Source organism: Colias philodice, chromosome 7, assembly GCF_061535455.1.
Source record: "Colias philodice isolate Cphi_HAF_F1 chromosome 7, ilColPhil1 Martin Lab GWU primary, whole genome shotgun sequence".
In the NCBI taxonomy this organism is placed as follows: domain Eukaryota; kingdom Metazoa; phylum Arthropoda; class Insecta; order Lepidoptera; family Pieridae; genus Colias; species Colias philodice.
The window spans coordinates 3,819,751-3,844,712 of record NC_143092.1 but is presented as its reverse complement, the minus strand read 5'-3'; the positions used below and the strand labels follow the sequence as shown (position 1 = coordinate 3,844,712).

General features: G+C 29.5%; 1 protein-coding gene across 1 annotated transcript in view; it reads left to right on the top strand.

Moving 5' to 3' along the window:
* The first annotated feature begins 16,267 nt into the window (after positions 1–16,267).
* The window catches only part of LOC149486984 (arylalkylamine N-acetyltransferase 1-like), a 43,216-nt gene continuing 34,521 nt past the window's right edge, over positions 16,268–24,962 (top strand). The window contains exon 1 of the mRNA XM_089697057.1: positions 16,268–16,483. Coding sequence (XP_089553183.1) covers positions 16,394–16,483 — 90 coding nt within the window. The 5' untranslated portion in view covers positions 16,268–16,393. The remainder of the gene's footprint in view (positions 16,484–24,962) is intronic.

Genomic DNA, 24,962 nt, shown 5'->3' with positions numbered 1-24,962 from the left:
TCGTGTCGTTAGTGTCTTTATTTTTAAATCAACATAACAATTAAATTGGTGGTCACAACATATATAAAACAAATTTTATGAAATCTCCAAAATTTACTTTAGATATTTTTTCAAATGTCTCAAGGACAGGTTGGGGTGACTTTTGCAATAGGTAATAAACGAGTGCATGGTTCATGGAAAGAATGTGAAAAAATCTATCTCATAAATTATTTAGAGCTGCATTTTTTAAATTTATAAACACCTATTCTAATTGTGCAATATTATTACGAATTGATAACAAAACTGCAGTTAGTAACATTAATAAAATGGGTGGCATACAATTTCTCCACCTTAACAAACTAACAAAGTAACTGTGGCAATGATGCGAGCATCGAAACATATGGTGGTTCGCGTCTTATAGGTATTAATAGTAAAAATAACGTCGACACCGACACAGCCAAGAAGAATAAATCCGGATATCGAATGGAGTTTATGCAATGAAACATATCAAAAAATTTGGAAGAGCATTAGGTACAATACTAAATGCAGAAAGTAAGTGTCGTGGCATCTCGACCCTGATGCGTCATGTGTCGACGCATTCACCATAAATTAGAATAATATAAATTTTTACGCATTTCCCCATTTACTTTTATTTTGAGATGTTTACAAAAAATAGTTGAATCGATATCGATATCGATATCGAAGTCGATACGAAGCGTGTGGGATACAAGTTTTTCCGTGGTGGCCTTCGCAGCCATGGTTCCCTCTCGTCAGAGAGCTAATATCATCAAAAATTATATATTTGAAAACAGATACGAATCTAACGCATTCTCATCCCAGTCACCTGTCGCGCCCACTGCACTCACATCTTACGCTGGCTGCAGCGAGGCTCTCCGTGAAGCCTTCCTACGGAGATACATCCCATGGGAAGCTATCTAACTAATGTTGGCATCGCTTTCGAGTAACACTAAGAAGCAATATAAGTCCATGATATAACGTAACCACAACGTAACATATCAATTATGGTGGCAGTTTTGTCTAAATTGGAATATTTCCAATTTTGAGAGTACAGTAGCGGCTGTCATATCATTTATAACAGAAGAGTTTAACAAAGGGGCTTCGTATGGTACATTAAACTCACACGTCTGCCTATCTTTAATATTAGGAAATAATATCGGGTCAGATGAATGCCTAAATACAATTATTCTTAGGACCCACAATTAGTTTTGAACCATATCTTAAGCTGGTTTCCTAATAGAAACGTAAAATTGGAACAATTGAATAAAAAATTAGTAATTTTATTAGCGCTGTGTACAGCACAGCGAGTGCAGACGTTATCTCTTATAAATATTAATAATATTTATTTCTCAGGCAGTGAAGCTAAATTTTTCATTACAGACCTCGTAAAAACTTCGGTTCCAGGTAGAGATCAACCTTTTCTTAAACTTCCATATTTCAAACAAAATATAAGTATTTGCCCCGCCACTGCACTGTCTGATTATATCTATGTCACAAAACATTTTAGGAAGGATGAGGAAAATAGATTATTACTTACTTTTACAAAACCGAATAAACCTGCCACAACTCCAACAATAAGTTGTTTGATCAAAAATGTGTTATCGAAAAGTAGTGTCAACATTTCAATATTTAATTCACATAGCACAAGACACGCTTCAACTTCTGCTGCCTCTGCTAGTGGTGTATAATATACGTAAAACTGCTGGTTGGACAAAACATTCCAAAACCTTTGCATAAACTTAATGTATTTAATGAGAACGAATTTGCATAATCGATTTTACAGAAATAGTATTTAATTATATTTTCGTTAATTTATAAAACAAAATTAATAATATTGATGTTTACGTTTTATTCTAAACTTGCACCCAAAATGGTTCTTACAAAACTTTTATCTCTTAACATCTACATAGTAAATAATATCTGAAGAATGAAGCGATGAAATATAATATATGATCAAACGAACTTCAGAGTGAAGTTCGATCATTATTATATGAATCGCTTCATTCGAAGATATTAACACCCACCACACCCTAACCCAAAGTTTTGTAAGATTAGACTCTAAAAATAATGAATATCGTTCAAAGCGAGCTAATACTTGTCAGGTCGTAATACCCTCAATTGAAAAAAAAAAAAAAAAATCTAAAGGCGTGCGTGGTTGCTAGCATTGAAAAAGGGAACTACATAGTAAATAATATCTTCGAATGAAGCGATTCATATAATAATGATCGAACTTCACTCTGAAGTTCGTTTGATCATATATTATTTGTCGTAAAAAGTAAATGACAAAAAAAAGTTATTGTGGGTTATCCATAAGAGATAGACATATACCATCGCGGACTTTTCTGTAGACCTTTTTAATGTGTATAATACTTAGTACATTATTTTGATAAAACTCATAGGGTTCAGCCTGCGTTTGCAATGTAAGCGAAAAAAATGTAATTTTTTACGACATCACATTAGAAACCTCAAAAATAAGTACTTCTCCACTATTTAATGGGTGTTATTATACATATAAACCTTCCTCTTGAATCACTCTATCTATTAAAAAAAAACGCATCAAAATCCGTTGCGTAGTTTCAAAGATTTAAGCGTACAAAGGGACATAGGGACATAGGGACATAGGGACAGGGAAAGCGACTTTGTTTTATACTATGTAGTGATAGTGATATCAGCTCTAATACATATAGGTATCATGAAACTTGTATTTATTTATGTTTTAATTTTCGTTGTGCTCAACTGTATTGAGCATTTCATTTTGAGTAACCTCCCCTTATATCATTTTTCGAAACTCACTTGGAAATATAATATCATCTTCAAATAATGCATTTTAACGCATTTCATAGCACACTGAATGGATTTCTGAAAATTCGCCCCTTTATAAGGTCGGTCAGTTTTAAAGCAAATAGGTAGATGAACGAAGTCGCGGGAAAAAAATATGTAGTCATATCATGTATAAATTAATATTTATGCACAAAAATATAATTGTAATAAAACGATTTATGTTTGACAACCTGCTCAGAAAATTTGCATGTTTTCAACGCGGAAATAGTTGCTAATTAATTTGCGAAACCGTTTCTAAATTGCACGAGTAATGTATATCTAAAGTACCAGTTATAAAAACCTATAGTCAAATCGATAAGGTACTTAAATAGATGCTTGTATAGGGAAAATAATCAATAATACTTTATCTATCCTTTTCTGATACATATTGTACCGAATACTACTTTCCTCACGTTGTTAAAGTTTGCTGTTGTTAGAAAATGGGAGCAAAAAGTTGTAAATATTTTATTATGTGTCGTTATAGGTACTAATGTCAAGAATATTGCTTTGCATTGGTGCTACGTGAGCAAACTTTACTTTATTTGCCCTTTATCCCTACGCAATCCCTTAGATTTCAGTTCTATCAGTTTAAGTGATTATCGTGAAAGAATATAGTAGCAAAACCTCAATAGTTGCGGTCAATAATGAAAATGTTTAAATTACGGTCTTGTCTACATAAAACAACTGAACTAAATGAGTCCTAGTGGATTTATTTTCCTTGAATTTACCTGAAACAGGTATTAATGAATTTTCTCACATGAAATTCCCAGTAATTCCCAATCTGAATTAAATAAAAAAATACGTATTTAATTAGTGAAATAACATAAGTGCTGCAAATTCAACACTTAATAAATTGTTTTATCGTATCAAGGCCCGTGTTGTTTATATTTAGTATATTTTTTTATCTTTAAATATAGGACGGAGGGCATAGGTTTTTGCTCATAAAATATTTAAATTGACTTTAAAAGGTTATACTTTTATTTCGGGATCACGTCGAGGTATCTTACATGTTTTCTGGCAATAAAGCCCATAGTTGGAATAGTAGGGTACATAATAAAATATCAATAAGACTAGGTCCGATGATAAGTTGTAATATGTAACCTCATGCTACATTTAAATAAATACACGTATACGTATTTATATACATATAATGTATGGCTTAAATTAAACATTATTAAAAAAAACAATCATAAGTCCCTAAATAAGCAGATAAATGAGCACAGAAATCCAAGTGTGTTTATTAAAAATAATACTTACAAACTAAATAACTACTAAATAATTAATGCTAATAAATCTGTGATGGTTATTTACACTTATAATTAGTTAACCCGCAACTGTCCTAAAGGAAAATATTGCCGAGGCTTTTGTGTTGATGACCTTTGATTTACAAGAAATGATGAATCACGAAGATAACAATTGACCAAGAATATAAATTATAACAATAAAATGACAATGAATTGTCCTTCAAAGTACTCTTCTAAAGATGCGGTTTCATAGTAGATGGACATATTATATAAACAGACCAAGGGCCTAACGTTAGTATAAGAAACAAAAGTCCAATAATACAGATGTTATAGCCATGTGTAAAATGTGTTTTTTTCTTATTCAGTTAAGCTCTAACATCGCATTTGCTACAAAATTGTTCCCTATTCATTATTTACTACAAATTATATTCAATTAACTTACCTACATTATATACACAAATGAATAAACAGTATAAAACCCGCAATAAATAGGCTTAAACAGCAATAAAAACATAATCATTATTATGCCCATTGTTTCTAACTTCCTACAACGGTACAAATATCTAAAGGAAATCTTTAAAATTCGTTACATTTACGGACATTAATTAATTAGTATTATATTATTATATAACCAAAATAAAAATAACTTACTTACTTAACCATGAAAGGCCGGTATCAATCAAAATTTTTATATCTTTTTTACAACAACGAAATCCTGTTTTAAATGCACAGCTGTATTATTCTTTGTTTCTTTATACCTACATCGAAGTTTTTGTATGATAAAAAACTGTAAATCGTTTAAAAACTGGAATATGGAAATATTTTTTATATAAATAGTTTCAGTTGAACTTCGCCATGTTGCATTATTTATAAAACATTATTAAATTTATACCTTTTCCATCAGATTCATAAACAGTTAAAATTAACAATATAATATACCTACCTACTATTAACATATAATTATGCTTTTTTTTCTATTTGTAGATCAGAAACGCAACGTCGAAGCTGCGTACAAATAAAATTAAACTTTTGAATTTGCGGTGAAGTCGCGAGCGGTTAGCTGACGCAAATTCAATTGTTTCAATGTTATAATGTCCTGTAACCTGTTCATGTAGGTCATGAAAGAGATTAGAAAAATTGCACACATAAACTTTTTCGTTCGATAAACAATTATTATTATACATAATATTATTATTCCAAAGAAAACATCTTGCACAGACACAGATATAGTTAGGTAAAGGAGCTTATTGTCACAGTATTTAATCCTATTCATTCAAAAATGCATTACCAAGTAGGTATGAGAAAATACTAATTTGCAAAATTTAATTTTAGTCTCCTCTCGTATTCATGTTACGTAGACATTACTCTGGTTATCCGTTTGACAGGTGCATTATCGTTTGGCGAATTCATTTGAATAATAATAGAATACATTGTTAACCTTTTGCTAATTTTGCACACTCAATCAGCTAAAATATACGCTTAAATTATTTCAAATAAATTTTAAAAGCAGAACATTACTCATATATTTTACATGTACATTTTCAGCACATAACTTTGGTGCCGATGTTACAGTTCGCGGTATTGTGCGACATCGTTTTGCAAAAAAAAAACTTTTTAATCCTTCCAAATTCTGCAGTAAATTGTCTTATCTAATATTTATATATTGCTAGGTTACATTTATCAAATCTTTTGGCGTGAATACTAAGAGAACATTAAAATAATATGTATAGCTATATAATTTAAAATGATAACTACGTACGTGTTCATTGTACATACTATTTATAATAAAATTTAATAATAAGTACTTGTTAATTATTTCTGTTACAAATATACATTATGATTTAAATATCTGTATGTTTTTCACGTAAATCTTTTCTCTATCTAACTTACTCATGTACCTACCTAGTACCTACTTCAAAAATTAATAGAATTTTGGATAGTCTGGTTGCAATGTCTTAAAATTAATTTTGCCACGAATACAGTAATCTTCTCTTTACAAGGCAATGCAAACGCTTCAATAGACGTAAACTAAATGGATTACGTGCAAATGGTCATTTCAATGCCTCGTTTGTTATTCTAATTGAGATTTCAATACAAAATCAATTAGTTTTCCTTCGCAAATACCGAGTTTCATTTGTTATTGTGGGAAACATGAATTCATCTAGATTTTTTTTCGATGTAGTTAAATTAATTCTATGAGCCAAAAAAGATCTGTTTATTACTAACATGTATTTTGCTACGATAAAAACTATGTATTGCACATTTTATTAGGTATATAATGTTAGTTAAATTGAATTGAATTCATTAATATACAAGAATCCTTAAAATATTATATGTACCGTTTATGTAGGCATTAGTCTTATTCTGCTTCAAAACAAGGCGGTTTTGTAGCATTCACATGAAATTAAAAAGAAATACCTACGTAACAAAATACACACACAAAATACATATTTGCAGGAACCCGCGTAGGTATTTTACTTTACCGTAGTTCGTAGCGATTTTATTATCTAAGTTATGTTGTTATTATATTATGTTTTGCGTTTAGCAAAAAGTTATCTAATAATTTGGTTATTTTTGTGTAGATATTATGATGAACAAGATAAAATCTTTTATCATAACTAATCGTAATCTGCGATTAAAATGAGGTTTTATATCTACCTACTGGACTAATTGAATTCTTGTTTTTTAATCGAAAATCTGCTCATGCTTAAAGTGTATGCAATCTAGTACATTATGATAACTTGACAATATTTTTATTTTTCAGTTGGTCCAAAATCGAAACACACTGTATGGCACCATCCATCACTCACATTTGAATTTTGACCAGTGATAAACTGTAAAAAAAATCTTTATTTTATCACGAAAAAGTGAGCACAGTAAAGTTTAATGCACTATACACTAAAAAATCCACGACTGTGACTCAGGTGTGAGAGGCACACTTAACTTTACATTTCCTTATAAAAATATGAGAGAAGTAAGTATTAAATTTAAAGGGCGCTTTTTTCATTTGTTTTTTATTTTATTTTTATTTACAGCCAGCGCGCCGCCAATCTAACCGGCCAGTTTTATTCGTCCGTTGATTACGGAAGGCTACGAAACGATGTTCATATGATAAAACCTTTTTTCCGTGCTTTGTGTCAGAGTTTTAGAAAATATATTTTTTTTCCCGCCCTTTAGGTGAATTTTAAGATCATAATTTAATTTTTAATTTTTTAATGGCCTGTTTTGTAATGGCCATGCTAAATTATTCACTTTAAATAGCATCTGACATTTTCCTTTTTTTATTGATAACACTGAACATTGGAAATTTCAGCAGGTTTTCATATTCTTCCTGTTGACATTTTTTGAAGATTTTTCATACCTTGCTTGAAACTTTAACAGGTAGGTGCTCTGCTAACGTGAATATATTATGTTTTATTCTATCTGTATCACAAAAACCTGAAAGAACCTTAAGTCCTTATTCCGAAGGCTGTAAGTAATCAGACAATAAACGATTATATTTTTAGATGTAAAAAATGACCTCGTATATAGTTAAATACAAGCACACTGTTGACCTACAGACATTGACACCTATATAAAATTTATATACATGCTCTCCTTATAATGATTTTTATTAAGAACATTATAGATAAAAATCTAAGCCCTTCACCTGAAATCTTGATTATTATTTTGGTTTTAAATATAAAGTTTTTAATATCTGAAAATGCATTCGAGGTGTTTTTTTATTTAATTTATTCTTATATGTGTGTACATAGTTTGGTGTTTTTAATATGCTACTTACATACGTGTTTTAAAAATTGTGGCTTTAGATTTTTCTGTATGTACTTTAATTTACCGTAGCTTACCTAAGCTACGGTAAACTAAAGTACAGAAAAATCCTACGATGAAAGTAATAGAATAATACAGGGTACTTCAATTAAGTAAGTAGGTACTAAAAATAACAATGCTTTTAATACAAAAGATTTTTTTCAATTATTATTAAAAATGCATTGAAACAAAAAATATAAAGAATTTAAAATAAAATTATTTGGTCATAATATTGAAGGTGAAAAAATAGCTATCGAACAATGATCGTGTTAATTATTTAGGTACTTACAGTACATAATATTATGAAGGAAATATTGCAAGCATATGCGAACCGTGAAAACATTGAGAACAATGTGTACAGAAATCTAAAAATACCAACATAATGTAAGGTTAAATCAAGTATCATAGTAAGTACCAGAAAGGTTCTTGGCGACAATTAATTGTAGAATCATTAAAATAAAAATTTCAATAAATTACTTCGCAAACAATTTTAATTTACATGAAAACTAAACTATCTTCGTAAATATTATAAAGAAAATCGAAAGTATTTTCCATGACTAATATACTTAATTCTGAAAGTAACTTTAAACAGATTTTGATAGAAATGATAAATGTAATTGATTTTCAGTTCAGCCTGAGAAGGACGTGCGATATTTTATTAAGGGTTGAATGATTGAACAATGTGTTAAATAAACGTGTGCATGGACCTGCGCCATATTGTGACGTCATTGTTGCTTAATCAAACAGTGTGTGTGATTCAATTCACTTTCAATAACTTAAATTAAAAGTCTTATAATGAGGCAAATAATTCATCAAAAATAAAAATAAAACTATGAAAATATTAAAATTGTTGTCGATACTTTTTATCGAGCTTTGACAGATCAAGGTCATTGTAGAATAAAAGTTCCTTCAAAGAAAATCGGCCATAATAATTATGGCCGATTTTCTTTGAATAATTTGAATCTTAGTTTAATTATTATACTAAGCAGTTATTAAATATTATTAGCGTTACTAGTATGGAAAACGCAAGAAAATAATGAAAAATTCAAGCAAAAAATTTAACCATAAATAAGACACTCTTTTTTTAATTAAATAAAAAAGTGAGAGTGCGCTATTGAGTGATATGGTAAAAAAATAATTGCTTATAAAATATGAGCAATCCACAGTTATTTTCGTTTTAAGACTTTTCACGAAATATCTAGAATATGTAAAAAATATCGTATCCTTCAATGACATAACTTGTATTTTAAACGTAACAACTTTGTTTATTTTTATCTTACACATGTTTGTTTACATTAAGTATGTAAAACAATTTTATTACCTACGTAAACGTGTTGCACTTGCAGTTCAATGCTAAATTTTTGCTAAGAAAGAAAATTAAGCGCGTGTATAAGACTATTACTTTAATGACAAGAATATTAATTAAAAATAAAAAAGAGCGTGTGTGCCGAGCACACGTGTCAGACGTGAAACTTATTTGGAAAGAAACAAATATACCAAAATTTTCGCCTTACTTTATGACGTGATGGTATTGTCATGACGCAACCTTGAAATTATACTCTCAACGCGCTCAAGAAGTTTCACTCAAAAAAAGGTAATGATTAACTCTGTGACATATTATTCACGGTAGTCTGTAGAATTAATTATAATTGTTATGTCTATTTTTGTTTTTAAAAAGTCTACACAGATTGAACATGATTTATTCGTTATTATTGAAATTTGACGTGTCGCACACAACAAAACAAAACAGTAGTATTCAATATTATTTATCAAAAGAGTAGTATAAATTCCGACATATGAGTAGTCCGTAGTACAAAACCCCGTATGATTCATGATATATTTTGGTTAGTACCTATTTCCATTTTCCAGGCAATTATATTAAAACAATTGGAAAACATTCAGTAAATATTCAATTTAACAAGCAAGTTTTTATGTAGATACTTATATTATGCTTACCTACTGGTAATCTCATATTTGTAAACATGGTTGTAATATGCTTATACTATACTCTGTCCATTATATTATTTGCTTTTTGACAGCTCCACGCCTATGAAGGATTGTATTGTCTATGTTAAAATGTCATACAAATAATTATTGTACTTCATGGACCGGCCCCGCCCACTTAGTGATGTCTACACAGAATTATTCAATGATGGGTCGATAGATTATAATAATCGATAGAAATACTCTTTAAAATATATCCGATACAGAAAAACTCTTCTAATAAGTTATATCATTTAAACATAAAGACAACCAAATTGTAAGATAGAAACCAATAAATAATAAAATATTAGTTTAGTTTAGTTTTAACATAAAATGCATAGATATGTGGTCTTATTATCACATATCTTATTAGTACATTTACGTTGTAGTTATTATTTACGTACCTAATTCGATTTTTGATAATATTTTGAATTTATAATTGAAATGGTATCACAATCGATAATCTTTTAGACATCACTTCTGGTATCACCCGTCGAGCTGTCAAAAAGCAATTCTTATAGTGGACAGACTATAGTGGACTTCTATTTCGAAAATTTGGACCAGATTCTTGATCAATTTAAGCTTCGTGTACTTGGTTTATTATCGCAAATTTCGACATGTCTAGAAATAAAGCAAAATATAGACAAGTAAATGAAAACAAAAGTGCGGCGCTCCGGTCAATGTCCGCTTGATAGATTCGCTTGTAAACTATTCAAGTTGGTTAGACTTCGATGCCCTTTTGAATCTACAATTAGATCCTTGCACTTTATTATTAGAAATTTGTTGACGTCAATATCAATTTAGTAAAATTGGTGTTGTTTCTTTTTCTTATGGTGAGTACCTACGCGGTTTTTGATCTTCTTAATTTACTAACTATATTATTCAATACCTATTAATAATTTAAAACAGACATTGTACAAAATAATGCAGAAAATGGAAAAGTTGTAATAAAACACATAATTTATTAAAAGTCCAGATTTTTTTTTTATCTGCTCCTTTTATTTCCGAAAGAAAAAAATAAACAGTTACATATATTTTTATTTTTTTAAATCTCGATACAATTACAATTAAGTTCGATACAACTTACATTTTTTTTCTTTGCGTTCAAAGTAAATACATATAATATATAAATATTATATATAATAAATATAGTTAGTAATGCAATTGTTCATAATGCAATTGACATAGCGGGAGTACAAAATAAATTAGCAAATTCCTTTATGACGGGTTCTTTATGATAATAGACAAGAAAAGAAAGGTAATATAAATTTAAATGAGGAATCTAGGAGTAAAATATTGAAATTGAGCTTATTAAAAAGATATTAATTCCTTGAGCCTTGGTGCCTAACCGCAACGTATCAAGTAACAAATTAAAATTGTTAGTTGGGTACTAGATAAGTGCTTATACTTATTTAATATATCTACAATTTATTTTAAATTTATTTCTTGTATTTTGCGGTTAAATCCAAACACTTCGTAACTACAGTTCATGAGACAATTATTTCAATGAACAAGATGGAAAATAGGTTACGGCAACTTTTATAAAATTCATAGTAAAGAATAAATTATGGATAAATATTAATAATACACTATTATCAATAAATTTTAATTTATATTTGTCAAGCAGTTTATGTTAAATTTAAGTCATGTTACAATTTTTAACTATTTTATGACATTAGGTGACATTGGACGCATAATAATATGCTCCCATACGTACACTAAAATTATTAAGATTTTTAAGGCTGCAGTCTAGCAAAATTGCGTTTTCAACAAGTTATTTGACAATTTTTTCCCGGCTAATGAAATGATAAACTGAATTTTTTTTTCTTGTTTATCAATTAGTGTTATATACGCAATGCGCGTGAATTTTTTCACATTTATAAAGTTACTTTATGTTACCTTAATCAGGCCTTCAAGATAAGTCTCTTTCTCCCAAAGACATTTCGAGCTAAGTTTGTGCACTCACTACGTTGCAACCGATTACAATTTACACAATCTGATCAGCACATTATTATCCTTATATAGTCGTTATTAAAAACTGCTGAATACAATTGCCGAAAAACTTATGATTTTCTTAATTAGAACGTTATAAATTCATTAAATTTCCCATTTTTTGCCTTACAAAATCTATTGATAAATACTGCTAAAAGTTATTTTTTCCATTAATTTATTCGAGTTGGTTGAAGACCAATGAGTATTAATCCTTTAAAAAATTTTTTTTTTGAATTTTGATAATTCTTTAAATATTAAAATATATTTAAAATAATTAGGAAAAATCCTAGCGAATTTCTTTAGTCGCGCTCCTTGGGCCGGAGCGTTCTGACGTGTGCTCTACGCTCGATTTTCCTTCATACCGAAGTGAAAGTTGCTCTACTTCATTAAATTTAATATTTTTGTTAATTGATTATTTTTATCTTAGTTTTGTGCAAATATTCGTATTTTTAAACATTTGATTTCGATATGGAAAATAAACGAAAAAAATACGCGTGTAACTACTAGAAAAAAAATTATCTTCGAACATAAAGTTAATGAAACCAAATATGTAGATTGCAAAGGTGATTGGCAACAATTTCTTTATTTTACGGGGTGTCAGTAAAGGGATGTATATTTCTTTAAAAGTAAAGTAAGCTCATAAATTTTCTTATATGTAATATAATTTTTTTGAAGTTCCAAAAATGTTTATTTTTCGTTAATTGAGAAATACGAAATATAATATAAACTTGTATTGAGAACTTGAACTTCCCAAGTTCATCCGGGGAAATCCCCATACGGGGAAAATTATTTGTTTACTCCAAAATTGATCCGAGGTGTTTTAATTTTTTCTTCTAGTCATTTTCAACGTAGCGGCATGTTGTTTGATTATTAATTTTGTAACTTAAATACAGGATGTTGGTTTTATATTCTGATCTTACAGACGCGCTGACAAATTTAGTCCGCCATTTCTAGTTTAGTCTACCAACTCTAAGTACCAATATTAAAACGAATGGATTATCATCACATCATCAAAACTCAGGTGTAATGGAAGATCACAATAACATAGAAAATTCAGTGGGTGTTGAGAACTAAACAAACAGAAGTAACAGAGACGCGAAGAATAAAAAAAGAGGACGAAAACGATAATTCGTTGATGCTTTCCCTTTTCGACGTATTGTTAGGGTACATCACCAATCTGCAAAAAACAAAACTGATGATTCCCAATTGCTGATTAAAAATGAAAAACAAATAATCGACAACAGTGGTGAAAATTTGCTGATCACAATGAAACATCCTTCAGTGGTAGCAGATTTACTCATTTAAAATGTATCGGTGAACAGCGTAAAGGAGAGGAGGACAGGAAAACATTATGAATGTGGATGGTGGATTGTATACAGGGTGTAATCGATAAGTATGTGCAGGCGATTATGACGTTATTATTGCAGGTATCAAAAAACTTAAAACTGATATCGAAATTACTTTACCTAATGAGCAAAATGACAATAATAACTTTTTAAAAGTATAACGAGAAATATCTAAAAAATTTACTTTATACACTCCCATATCAAAAAGGGAAAATGGGACTATTAGAAGTTAAATGTCTAATTCCGGCAAAAGACATGAATGCGGAAGATGCGGTTAAAAAAAAATTTAATATTTGAAATACAATGCAAAAAATAACACTTTTGTCATAGATAAGAATCATGACTATTTTTTCCAAATTCAGGGACAACTAAACGTTGCAGAACCAGCAGAAGCAGAAGTCTGCTTATTTGCTGTTTGGACTGGAGTGAATCATTCGTTAAAAATAGAATATATAAAAAGTATGTAACGTTTAGGCAAAATAAAATGATGGACCATTATCAAGATTTTACATAAATTGCCTACTGTCAGAATTGATTGATTCGAGACTTCAGCATTCGATGCCATCAAGGACCCATCCTATATCATTCAAGCGATTGAAAAAAAAGAGATAAATCCAGTGCAACCGATAAAGCATCAGAATGCTAGCAAAAGATTTATTAGGTTTATAAATATAAATCTATATAATATTATACATAATATAATAAATCTGTAGAAGACGCGAAGACTGACATCCGCGCGGACGGAGTCGCGGGCGGAAGCTAGTCAGAAATAAATATCTTTTGTTTTCATTTGCGTATTTTTCTATTTTATAATTTTTTAACACAAACATTACATTTTTTTTTATTATATACAAAATTTGTTTATCCGTTTTATTAGTTAAACTGAACAACTTTCACTAAGAAACTTAGGTCGAAAAAAATGTATAGAGTTATGCATTTTGTATGGAAAGCTTATTTTTTTTATATTTCGTCCAAATTTCTTTGTAAAAGTTGATCAGTTATATAAACATGAAGTTGAAGATATCAATAGAAAGTATTCGCAAATCTTGTGTACTGATAAAAAAAATCACCCGGTGTAATTTTCGCGAAAATTGTTTCAAATTGTCATTTTTGGTACTTATTACGAATATTAAATTGTACGAATGATTTAATTTTTAAAAATTAAGTGGAGCAACTTTCCCTTAGTACATTTGTATTATTTACATATAGGATGACAGGATGCATTTGTTTGCACTACTAGACCAAGCCCTTAAGAATGCAATTAATTCATAAATGGACCTAGTCCTATAACTTTCTTTGTCATATTATTATTTAATATTTATGATTGATTGATTAAGTAATATTCTATAATTGCAATTAAAAATGCTATAACAATGAGAAAACAAGTATATATTAAATGCAAGAAAAAATATAATAATTGTAAAGCTCATTTAAATGCACGCCAATAAATTAAAAGACAAGGAAGTGGTTTCAACTAGAATTAGCCAACGCATGCTTGTGTATTAGTGGCATAATTTTGATCCTTTAACTACAGTAGACTACATGGATATATCAAACTAGATGGATCATGTTCAATTGGCTTAAATACCAAGTGCCCTGTTTTTCATTACGTGAGAATCGGCTAAGCTTTACTTTATAGGGCGTAGAGTTGAGAGTCGTAAATTTTTTTTGCGCTTAGCTATTGTCCTATGCAACCTAAATCTGAAATTTCATTTGTAGGAAACTTTTAGTTTTAGAGTTACGAATTACAGTTTTACCTCAGAATCTTTCATGATATTTGCAAATTAACACATAACCACTTATTACAGACATGAATTTCACACTACATAGTCAAGAAGCAAAATTTTGTTAATCAGTCATGGTTGTTGTACTTACAGATAAATCAGTAGATCATCAGTATATTAATTAAACTATATTTGCAATAACTATCGTTTTGAAATCAGAGACAATGTCTTCTGCTACCACCAAAAGAACCAAACTTACTGAGATAAAATATTAATGATTAAATTAAGTTGAAAACACTCGAATTTATTTTCGTCACAATAAAAGCAATAAAACAGATAATATAGAAGGATTGTCTATTGTCTATGATTTCTCTTTGTAACGATATCATAGCTCAACAAGTAAAGCGCTTTACGAAATGCTGCAAGTGGGTTGCTTCAATAATGCACAGATAATGTGACACTTCACTCTTCTTCATAGTGCTTTTGTATTAAAGACAAACCCAAATTGAATATAATGCAAACGTAGTAATACCTACATAGATTATCACGTTTAGTATCAATGTACCTTCTGATTATAAATGTATTTATAGCAAAGAATTTCAAAACAAAACGATAGAAAAAAAAAAGTGTTGTGTGGTTTTATGAAACCACGGTAAAAGTGAAACTGTTCGAACAGTTCCGAACACTGCTTTATGTAGCGCATGTCGCGTGTCGGTCGGCTGCAGCCGCGATACACGCGACATGCGCTACACAGACCAAAAAGTTTGAGACGATGTAATAAAAGTTTCACTTTAATAACCATGTACCTATGCATAAACAGAAAAAAAAGTAATGTTTGTAAAATAACTTTAGTCTAAATATGTTGACATTAAACTTAATGTAAGTATGTTTAAGTAATTTTTGTCGGTAGATACAATATTTTTTAAATAAAAAAACAGCAACATGTAACATGCATAATATACATGATTATTTAAATACAAAATGAATCTAATAAATGGTAATGTATGTAAATATTTATACCAAATGTTTATACCAGATGGTTACATACAAATATTTGCTTAATTGACCTCAAAATCAAAATCGAGCATTGTTAAATCAGGCGCCGGACCATTAATCACAAAAACAGCAAATCAAATTACTAATCGCATACATAATACGTATATTTAAAAATATTCTCCATTTACATATTTATATGATTTATTTTTTATTAGTCAATTAGATATTTATAGATTTGTATGAAAAATCTAAATACTCCCGGCGTATGCATCCGTACAATGGGGCGGATATGAAAGGATGGCAGCGGGGGCGCGTTCAGCGCTACAGCTGCTTTATATAAAAGTAGCGCAGTTTCGCAACCATTCCAACTTCAAATCTTGCCGCGATCCCGTCAGGGACGTTCAGAAATTACAGTTTACGCGCGAAAACTGACAGGCCGTAAAGACAATTTAAAAAAAATATACAAAAATTTTCTTCTTTCAAAATGGCTCTTACTAGTGCTCGGAATGTTGTGAATTTGCAAGATAAAGGACACTTCGAACAAGAAAATGAACGGATTACTGAAAAATATACGGTATGTATTATAAAAATGCATTCATATAGGCATAGAACGTTAAATTAGCCAATGACAAAATCATCTAGTTTAATTAGTTACGATAACAATGGCTATTAATTTGAATACATTTTTTTTCTTACCTTTTTTAATATGCACCCGCAATCAAAACATTATTTAGAACGTTGCAATTTACTGTTATTTTATAGCTACCTGCATTTAATTTAAATATTGTGACGACGCGTTACTCGATTACTATAGAAGATAATATAACTTGTAAATCTTTTATAAATTACTAGTTATTTTGACGTAATATTCAATACGTAAGAATATTTAACTTACTAAATATTAACTAGTACCGATCTATGTAAATTTAAATAAAATTATTATACTTATCTACTTGAATATTATGAATCCTCATTTAATCATAAAATATGTTTTTCTCATTGTTTTAATGTTTTACACACTGTATAGATAATATTAACTTTCAACTGAAAATTGTGCATGTGAACCGCGCATAATTTATTACAATCCTTATGTACTTGATAAAATAAAATAACAATACCAAACAATACCAAAAAATAAAAACCCTTCATTAACTACAAATATGCACTTCAAATATAACAAATCGTCTTGTCTATGATAAAATATGTAATAACGTCTATCTAAATTGAATATGATAAACATTTATTATTGATACACATTGCACTTTTACGACTGCAACAACAATAGAACATGAATGACGCTGTTCAATTGAATCACTGTACATACAATAAATATCAATTGATAATTTTAAGAATTCTGCTAGTAAAAAAATGCATATATCTCGCGAAACATTAACGTACTTCGTAAATCGTTTAAATATTTTTTTTTAAGTTAAATCCAGAACAATATTATTATATTTATATTTGCAAATAATTTAGCGTCTTAACCTAATTCTCGTTATCAATTCGCCCGGTTAATCTGCGAAGTAAACCTTGCCCTCAAATAAACGACACCATATCAGTTGCAGTTCATATAAATTAGTACATATATCATACGTACTTTCTATTTGCGTATATTGGCAATGTACCAGTATTTCTACATATGATAACATGCACAACCTTGAATTGAATAGATAACTTCTATAACTAATAGATGATGTTGACTTTGCAATCACGTTGTTCGTAAAAGTCATGTTTTAATTAATAAAAAAATATTAAGTCGTCGTTCAGTTAAACAGACAATCATACATTAAAATATACTAGTTTACAATAATTCATGTCGAGTGTTGACGTGAAAGATATAAAAAAATAATTAAGGTACTACATTGTATACAATAATAAAGAAATAAAATTGGATCTGTCACGCCTGCTTTAAATCTTTGTTGAAGGAGATAAACATTCTTATATGCAATATGTATTAACGGTTAATTTAATTCAATCTGAAAATAATTTGTTGTAGGTATGTTATATTATATACTTATGTTATAGATATCTTCACATTCAGAATTTCAGAACATAAGACATTTGTAATTTGCATATTTACCGAGTTGCATTTTACGTAACAGACGTAAAAAATAAGCTAAAACCAATTTATTTTGAATAAACCTCTTTGAAAATGTAATGTAATTTTCACTGGAGCAAGTAGAATTAAAATTTCCAATTTCGATTGATAAAATTTGAGGTAATTGGTAGTTTTTGTGGTAAATAGGAAAATGTTTGCGAATTTTGTATTCGCATCGCATAAGTACGACCCTGATAGGAAGCAAAGGACACAGATATACTTAAATTCAATGCAATGCGATTTTATCCGGTACTTCGTGACTACGAACTAGAATGCTGTATTGTTACGTTCTTCTGTGTTCTAAGAACAGAATATAGGTCCGGTTGTAACATTGTTTTAATCGAAAAATTAAATTGTAATTTATTAGTTTGTACGTGAGTACTTTGTATATATATCGATTTGGAAATAAATTAAAAAGATGAGGGTAACCTTCCTGAAATATATTTATGAGCACCGTCAAGAATTTGTCGACTCGATTAGTCCGTAAACATGAATCGTTGTTTGTAACGTAGATAAGTAATCTACAATACAAAATACCACTAGGTACCTACATCTTAACTACTGGATGCGAAGATCAAGCGAAGCGAATTTCTTTTTTTTTTTATTAAGTAAGTTGCAGCAGTATAACAACAATCGATCGATATATCAAATAACATTGAGAAAAGCCACACCCACAATTATTTATCTATAAACGTCTTTCGTAATTGTCACAAATCGTTGTATAAAAGTGTTAGGATAGGTTTTATTTAGCCTACATTAAGTATGCCATGCCATATACATACAGTATATCAGTTCATGATTATAATTAAATTACGTCGATTCTTAATTCCGAAACCTTCGATTCCAGGATAGAAGCAATAGAATTACACACATACACGTGGATCGATCGATTTCACTTGGTGAAACCTTGAATCTAAATAAAACAAACTTTATCAAGCATAATAATTATTAACTCATTTATTTTAGTGTTCTACATAATTCATTCTCCAAACATAACTTGAATATAAGAACAAGCGCCAATAATTGAACACATAAATGTTTGTTTGATGTTGTAAATCAATTGATTAGCCAATTTGATTTACACTTTTTTACTCTAGTGACTTTATTTACATTTTAAATTTATTTGCGTTTATTACAATTATGTAAACGACATTGTCCTGAGTAAAAAATCCTAGGTATATGTTGCTCGGTTAACTTACCCTTTTTTTTGTTTATTGTTGGGAAATGTATTTACGCATCCCCCTCGGCAGTTTTGCTGTCCAAGGGGGTATGTGGGACTCGCACGAAGCCATACCCACCGGTGATGGTGGGACAAAACCCAACGGTGGCCGTCTTTCGCCTAGTTCTTAATTATTTATAACGATTTAAGATTAAAACAAATGTATTAATATATATATCTGTATGCGCCCCGACTTCACCTTCACCTTAAATTTTTTTTGTAGTTATTATCCTCAGCCAGGGAACGAATAATGTTCTATCAAGCCAGAAATCATTTAAATCATTTTACATGTTCTTGAGTATGAGATGTCACTAGAACGTCCTATTACCAGTTTATATACTCCATTGAAATGTTACATTTTTTAGGCCTAACCTTGCAGTTTTTAGAGGACGCAATTTTATGTTTTTGATGTGTAGGGGGGGTCAGTGAGTAGCTAAAACCAAGTTTGTGGGGTTGCCACCCTTGTCCCACGGCCGCCATCTTGAAAATAGCGGTTGAAATGGTTTTTACGATATATCTCTTAAACTATTTATCTGATAAAAAAAATTGTTAGCATTATTTGTAGCAAATTAAATTTTCTACAACTTTTGTCCAGTAACTTTTTGTCGTAGAACTATAAATAAAAAAGTTATAAGCGAAAATGTTCAGAAATTAGAGCTTTTTATATTTTTCAATAAAACTTTTTTTTATCATTTTACGAAGAAATGATATCAGACCATTTTTGTAGATTGTTTTTCGAGCAACAACTTTTATATACAACATTTTTTCATTACGTCAATAGCTAAGGTTTTATAGCGCTCTGAAGTGAGTACTATTTTTCAGTACTCCTAACTATACATATAATGGCTATTGGCTCTTTTCCCAGACTCCAGAACAATGGAAGCACACTGCAGAACATTTCAGCCCTGCTTTTCGACGTAAAAAAACGCGCTTCCAGACTTCAAGTCAGTTCAGTCAATAATTAATTATTAATAATATTGCAAAATTAATTATTAATTATATTAAAAACAATTACTGATGACAAATTATTATTAGTACACACAAGATATATGTATACTGTATAGTTAAGAGTACTGAAAAATAGTACTCACTTCGGAGCGCTGTAAAATCTTAGCTATTTACTTAATGAAAAAATGTTGTATATAAAAGTTGTTCCTCAAAAAACAATCTACAATAATGGTCTGATATCATTTCTTCGTAAAATGATAAAAAAAAAGTTTTATTGAAAAATATAAATATCTCTAATTTCTGAACATTTTCGCTTATAACTTTTTTATTTATAGTTCTACGATAAAAAGTTACTGGACCAAAGTTGTAGAGAATTTAATTTGCAACAAACAATGTTAACAATTTTTTTTATCAAATAAATAGTTAAAGAGATATATCGTAAAAACCATATCAACCGCTATTTTCAAGATGGCGGCCGTGGGACAAGGGTGGCGACCCCACAAACTTGGTGATAGCTTCACACTGACCTCCCCTACACATCAAAAAAATAAAATTGCGTCCTCTAAAAAATGCAACCCCAAATGTAACTTTTCAATGGAATAATATTGAAAATACATATATCGATAAATTGACGATAAATGATTGTAAAGTAAATTGCATATGCTATTCCGGTAATAAAATTTAATTGTTTAGATGACATAGGTAAAGATTAAACTAAAGTGCGTCACACACGGTGAAGATACTATAATATTTTATCTTAAGATACTGTAATATTTTATATTACAAGTATCTTAAGGTATCCGGTATCAGCGTTCTGACCATCATTTTTCTTTTTGTCATTGCGTACTAAGACCCCTGTAGAACCGCCATCCTGTTACAATTTTACAAATGACCCACAAAATTTCGGGTCGGGTCGGTCGGTTCTGAGTCAGAACGCTGATACCGGATACCTTAAGATACTGCAGTATCTTAAGATAAAATATTATAGTATCTTCACCGAGTGTGACGCGCTTTATATACTCAAGACGATATTGTTCCGGAGATTAACTTTTATCAACAAGGTGATATTAATGCAATTAGGTACCTACTACAGGTACAGGTATACAAAACCTCACTTGAGTTAACTCAACTTTTATATTATGTGTTCAGTGTTAGTAAAGCTTTTTTAGATACACAAGGCAGCAGATCCTTCATTAGGGCCACCCTTTTTGATTTAAAAGTAATTTTTCATTTCAATATTAGCACACAATAAACTCGAACTCAAACATTTATTTATTCAATTAGACTTCTTCGAGAAGCACTTTTGAAACGTCAATACATATTTTTAACATTTACCACAATATCGCATGAATTCGATTTTATTACTATAAATTAATCCTATTAATACATTACGAACAATACTAACAATACATAGATATTAATTATTCAATTTATCTTATACGAACGTGATATAATATTATGTACCTAATGCATAGATTACTATTCTAAGAACCACATGTTCACACTAAACGTATATTGAAAACGTGCTCTTCGTTTATTTCTGTTAAGTCTTTAAGTTATGATTAACTACTTTTTTGCTGTAATATTTGTATACGTAAACTTGCAATATTAACGTCATTAGTTTGTTTTTTTAATTTTACACCGAAAATTGTGAAAATTTAAAAATACACTACTTGAGCTAACATGGAAAAATTGATCATAATTTTCTACTTTAAAAATTATTTTCTTCATGACTGTACTGACCTACATTCGCTTGTAAAGGATACAACGCAACGAGCAAACTTAAACCTCTTTATTATATTGTGACAGTTCAATATAAAGTTTATGAATGGAACTATTCACTATAGGAATATAAATCTGAAAACTTTTATACAAGAATATCAATTTACTATAATTACTGCCATATGAAAACATACTAAAACGCTGTGCTAAAACGTTTACTGCACAGTGATTTTTAAGTGGCATAATGAACGAGCTCGGTTAAAGTAAATTTCATTTGCCCTTATCCCAAAAGTTTTAAGTTTTTAAAATAGATGTAAAATTGCGACTCAGGATCGAGCAATAATTCCAACTGCTTCCATATTTTTTTAAATATCGCAGATAAAGAATCAGCTTTATTTGTTTATAATAATATCGATTATCCATTTGTTAAACAAACGGTTGCATAATCTAATTTTCTAAATGTATTCTAATCGAAACAAAGGCTGCTCTAGTTTTCGCAATAAACAGCAAATGTATTAATTAACATAGCTAGCACGTTCTTTATGATAACGTAATGCTAACAAAATATTCAGTCTACGTATAAATTTAATTCGTTGAGGGTACTTCCTTCAACAAGCAAAAAGTATCATTCATACTAAAATCTTGATAATATGAGGTTACACTTATCTATTAACAAGTGTATTCGCAATGTTTTCTAATTGCTGTTGATAAGAAATGTATAATATATTTTTGAGAATATATTTTGATGTGATATTCATTTATTAAGTAGATATTACCAATAGTAACAGGTTATCCATTTTATCGCAATAAGACAACATAATCATACTCGAATATAATATACAGTGTGTCCGGACATGATATACCGATATTTGAAGGGGCTATTCTCCAGGTATTTTTATCGACAATTCAACCCCTCTACAGTCCCCTACCTCACCCCCCTCAAAATGGCAAACCTATCAATTCGGATAGTGAATTTATGAAAATTGTAATTACTTCGAAAGTGAGTGTCACAAAATACTAAATTTGGTTTTATTTGAACAATAACAAGTTATTCTAGGGACCACTAAACAAATTTAATTGATAAGAGTGATGAAACATACTTCAAAAAAATTCGAAAACCATTTTGAGGGGGGTGAGGTAGGGGACTGTAGAGGGGTTGAATTGTCGATAAAAATACCTGGAGAATAGCCCCTTCAAATATCGGTATGTCATGTCCGGACACACTGTATAGATAATTATTAACTAGCGAGTACTAAGAATATTACAAATATATTTTCAATAACAGCTTTTCACATTTGAAACATACACACAATTTATTAAGTTAATGCAGGTTACATGCAGTGTGTTAAAAGATAACAATACTACGAAAGATCGAAAACGGGAAATCACAACTAAAGTACAATATACATAACATACAAAATATTAATAATTAAAACAATTATAATATATTTATTTATAGCATATTTAAATTGCATTTAATGTTTAAACAGACAATGGATTGCGTTGGAATTATGTAGATCGCGAATAATCAAGAACTTAATAATTTACCAGTCACGGCCGACAAGTATTACAATAATTAAAATATAACACGGAATATATTCATGAAGGAACTGAATATTTACTGCCGATAATAGATACGACCATTCTTTTTACGTAGAATATTAATTCTTGAAATTTCGATCTTTATTTTGGGCTTTGTTTGTGCTCATAGGGCGGATATTTTTAAATAAATTTTATTGTCCAATGAAATATATCTGTTACTTTCAAAACTACTTAGTTAATTTACGTAAAACTTACTTTATATGTAGAGTGCTAGAATAAATTAATTTCGTATTTAATAAACGATCTTAGTAGGGCCACGCATTTCCAATCTGTCTATATCTATGTTAGAAACTAGTTAGGTAAACGCATTGTTTACTATTTTAATCAATTCGCTATCCTTGTTTATAAACAACGATATCCGGACAAATCTAGCCCACGATATGCATGAACCGGAACGAACCAAAACATCGTGAATTAAAAAAAAAGGTTTATATGTATAGAGTTGATTAATGGTGTCAATCTCAAATCATGTAAAACACTGATTTTTTATTAATTTTCGTCGTTTTTGTTTTCGAAGCAACCGTCTCCTGAACATAGTTTCTGGATATCGGCAGTTGTATTCATTCATTTGTTGTTTTATCAACGTGAGCTCAAATTTTTCATGACACATATTTAACCAGTTCGGAATGTTTATTTTTAAGATTTTTCTATATCAGGTTCAGAGGCTATTATAATTGCCGTGTTAACACGGATAACTAATATTAACATTCATTATTAAATTATTAACAATGCGAGAAAAAAATATAAGTAGGTAATAATTAAATTAAATAACATAAGTAATCGCAATCTTTGTCTAGTCCCTGTTCAAACTAGCCGCCATAGAAATATTAATAAAGTTCAAAAATCTTCATTGTGTTCGTAGTTTCGTATAATAAAAATTGCATATTCTAAAATGACTAATCCAAAATAATTACATTATTACTACTTATTTAAATAATGCAGAATAAAAAAGGCTATTATTCAAATTTGTGCGTGCAGGTATATTATATTATATTAATGTTTAACTATATTCAATTAAATTATAATAATCATCGTTTAAATATGCGCCATAAAACTAATAGGTGTGGATTTCAAAGATAAAGTTTAATTATAAAAAATAATAAAAATAAAAATAACTGCGTTAAAAACAACCGACTTCATAAACAGAAAAGTAAAAAATAAAAAAGATTTGATATTATTAATTACTACATATTATTTAGATGTGCTATTTACTAAAAAGGTTTGATGTCGGTGCACGGGCTTAATACTAGTGTTTGGCACCGACTTCAAACCTATTTAATAAATAGCACATCTAAATAATATGTAGTAATTAATAATATCAAATCTTTTTTATTTTTTACTTTTCTGTTTATGAAGTCGGTTGTTTTTAACGCAGTTATTTTTATTTAATACTTTTTAGTGTATTTATCAACACGAATCAAACGAGCCCAATCTCGATATAATTGAGTCAATATATTAACTACT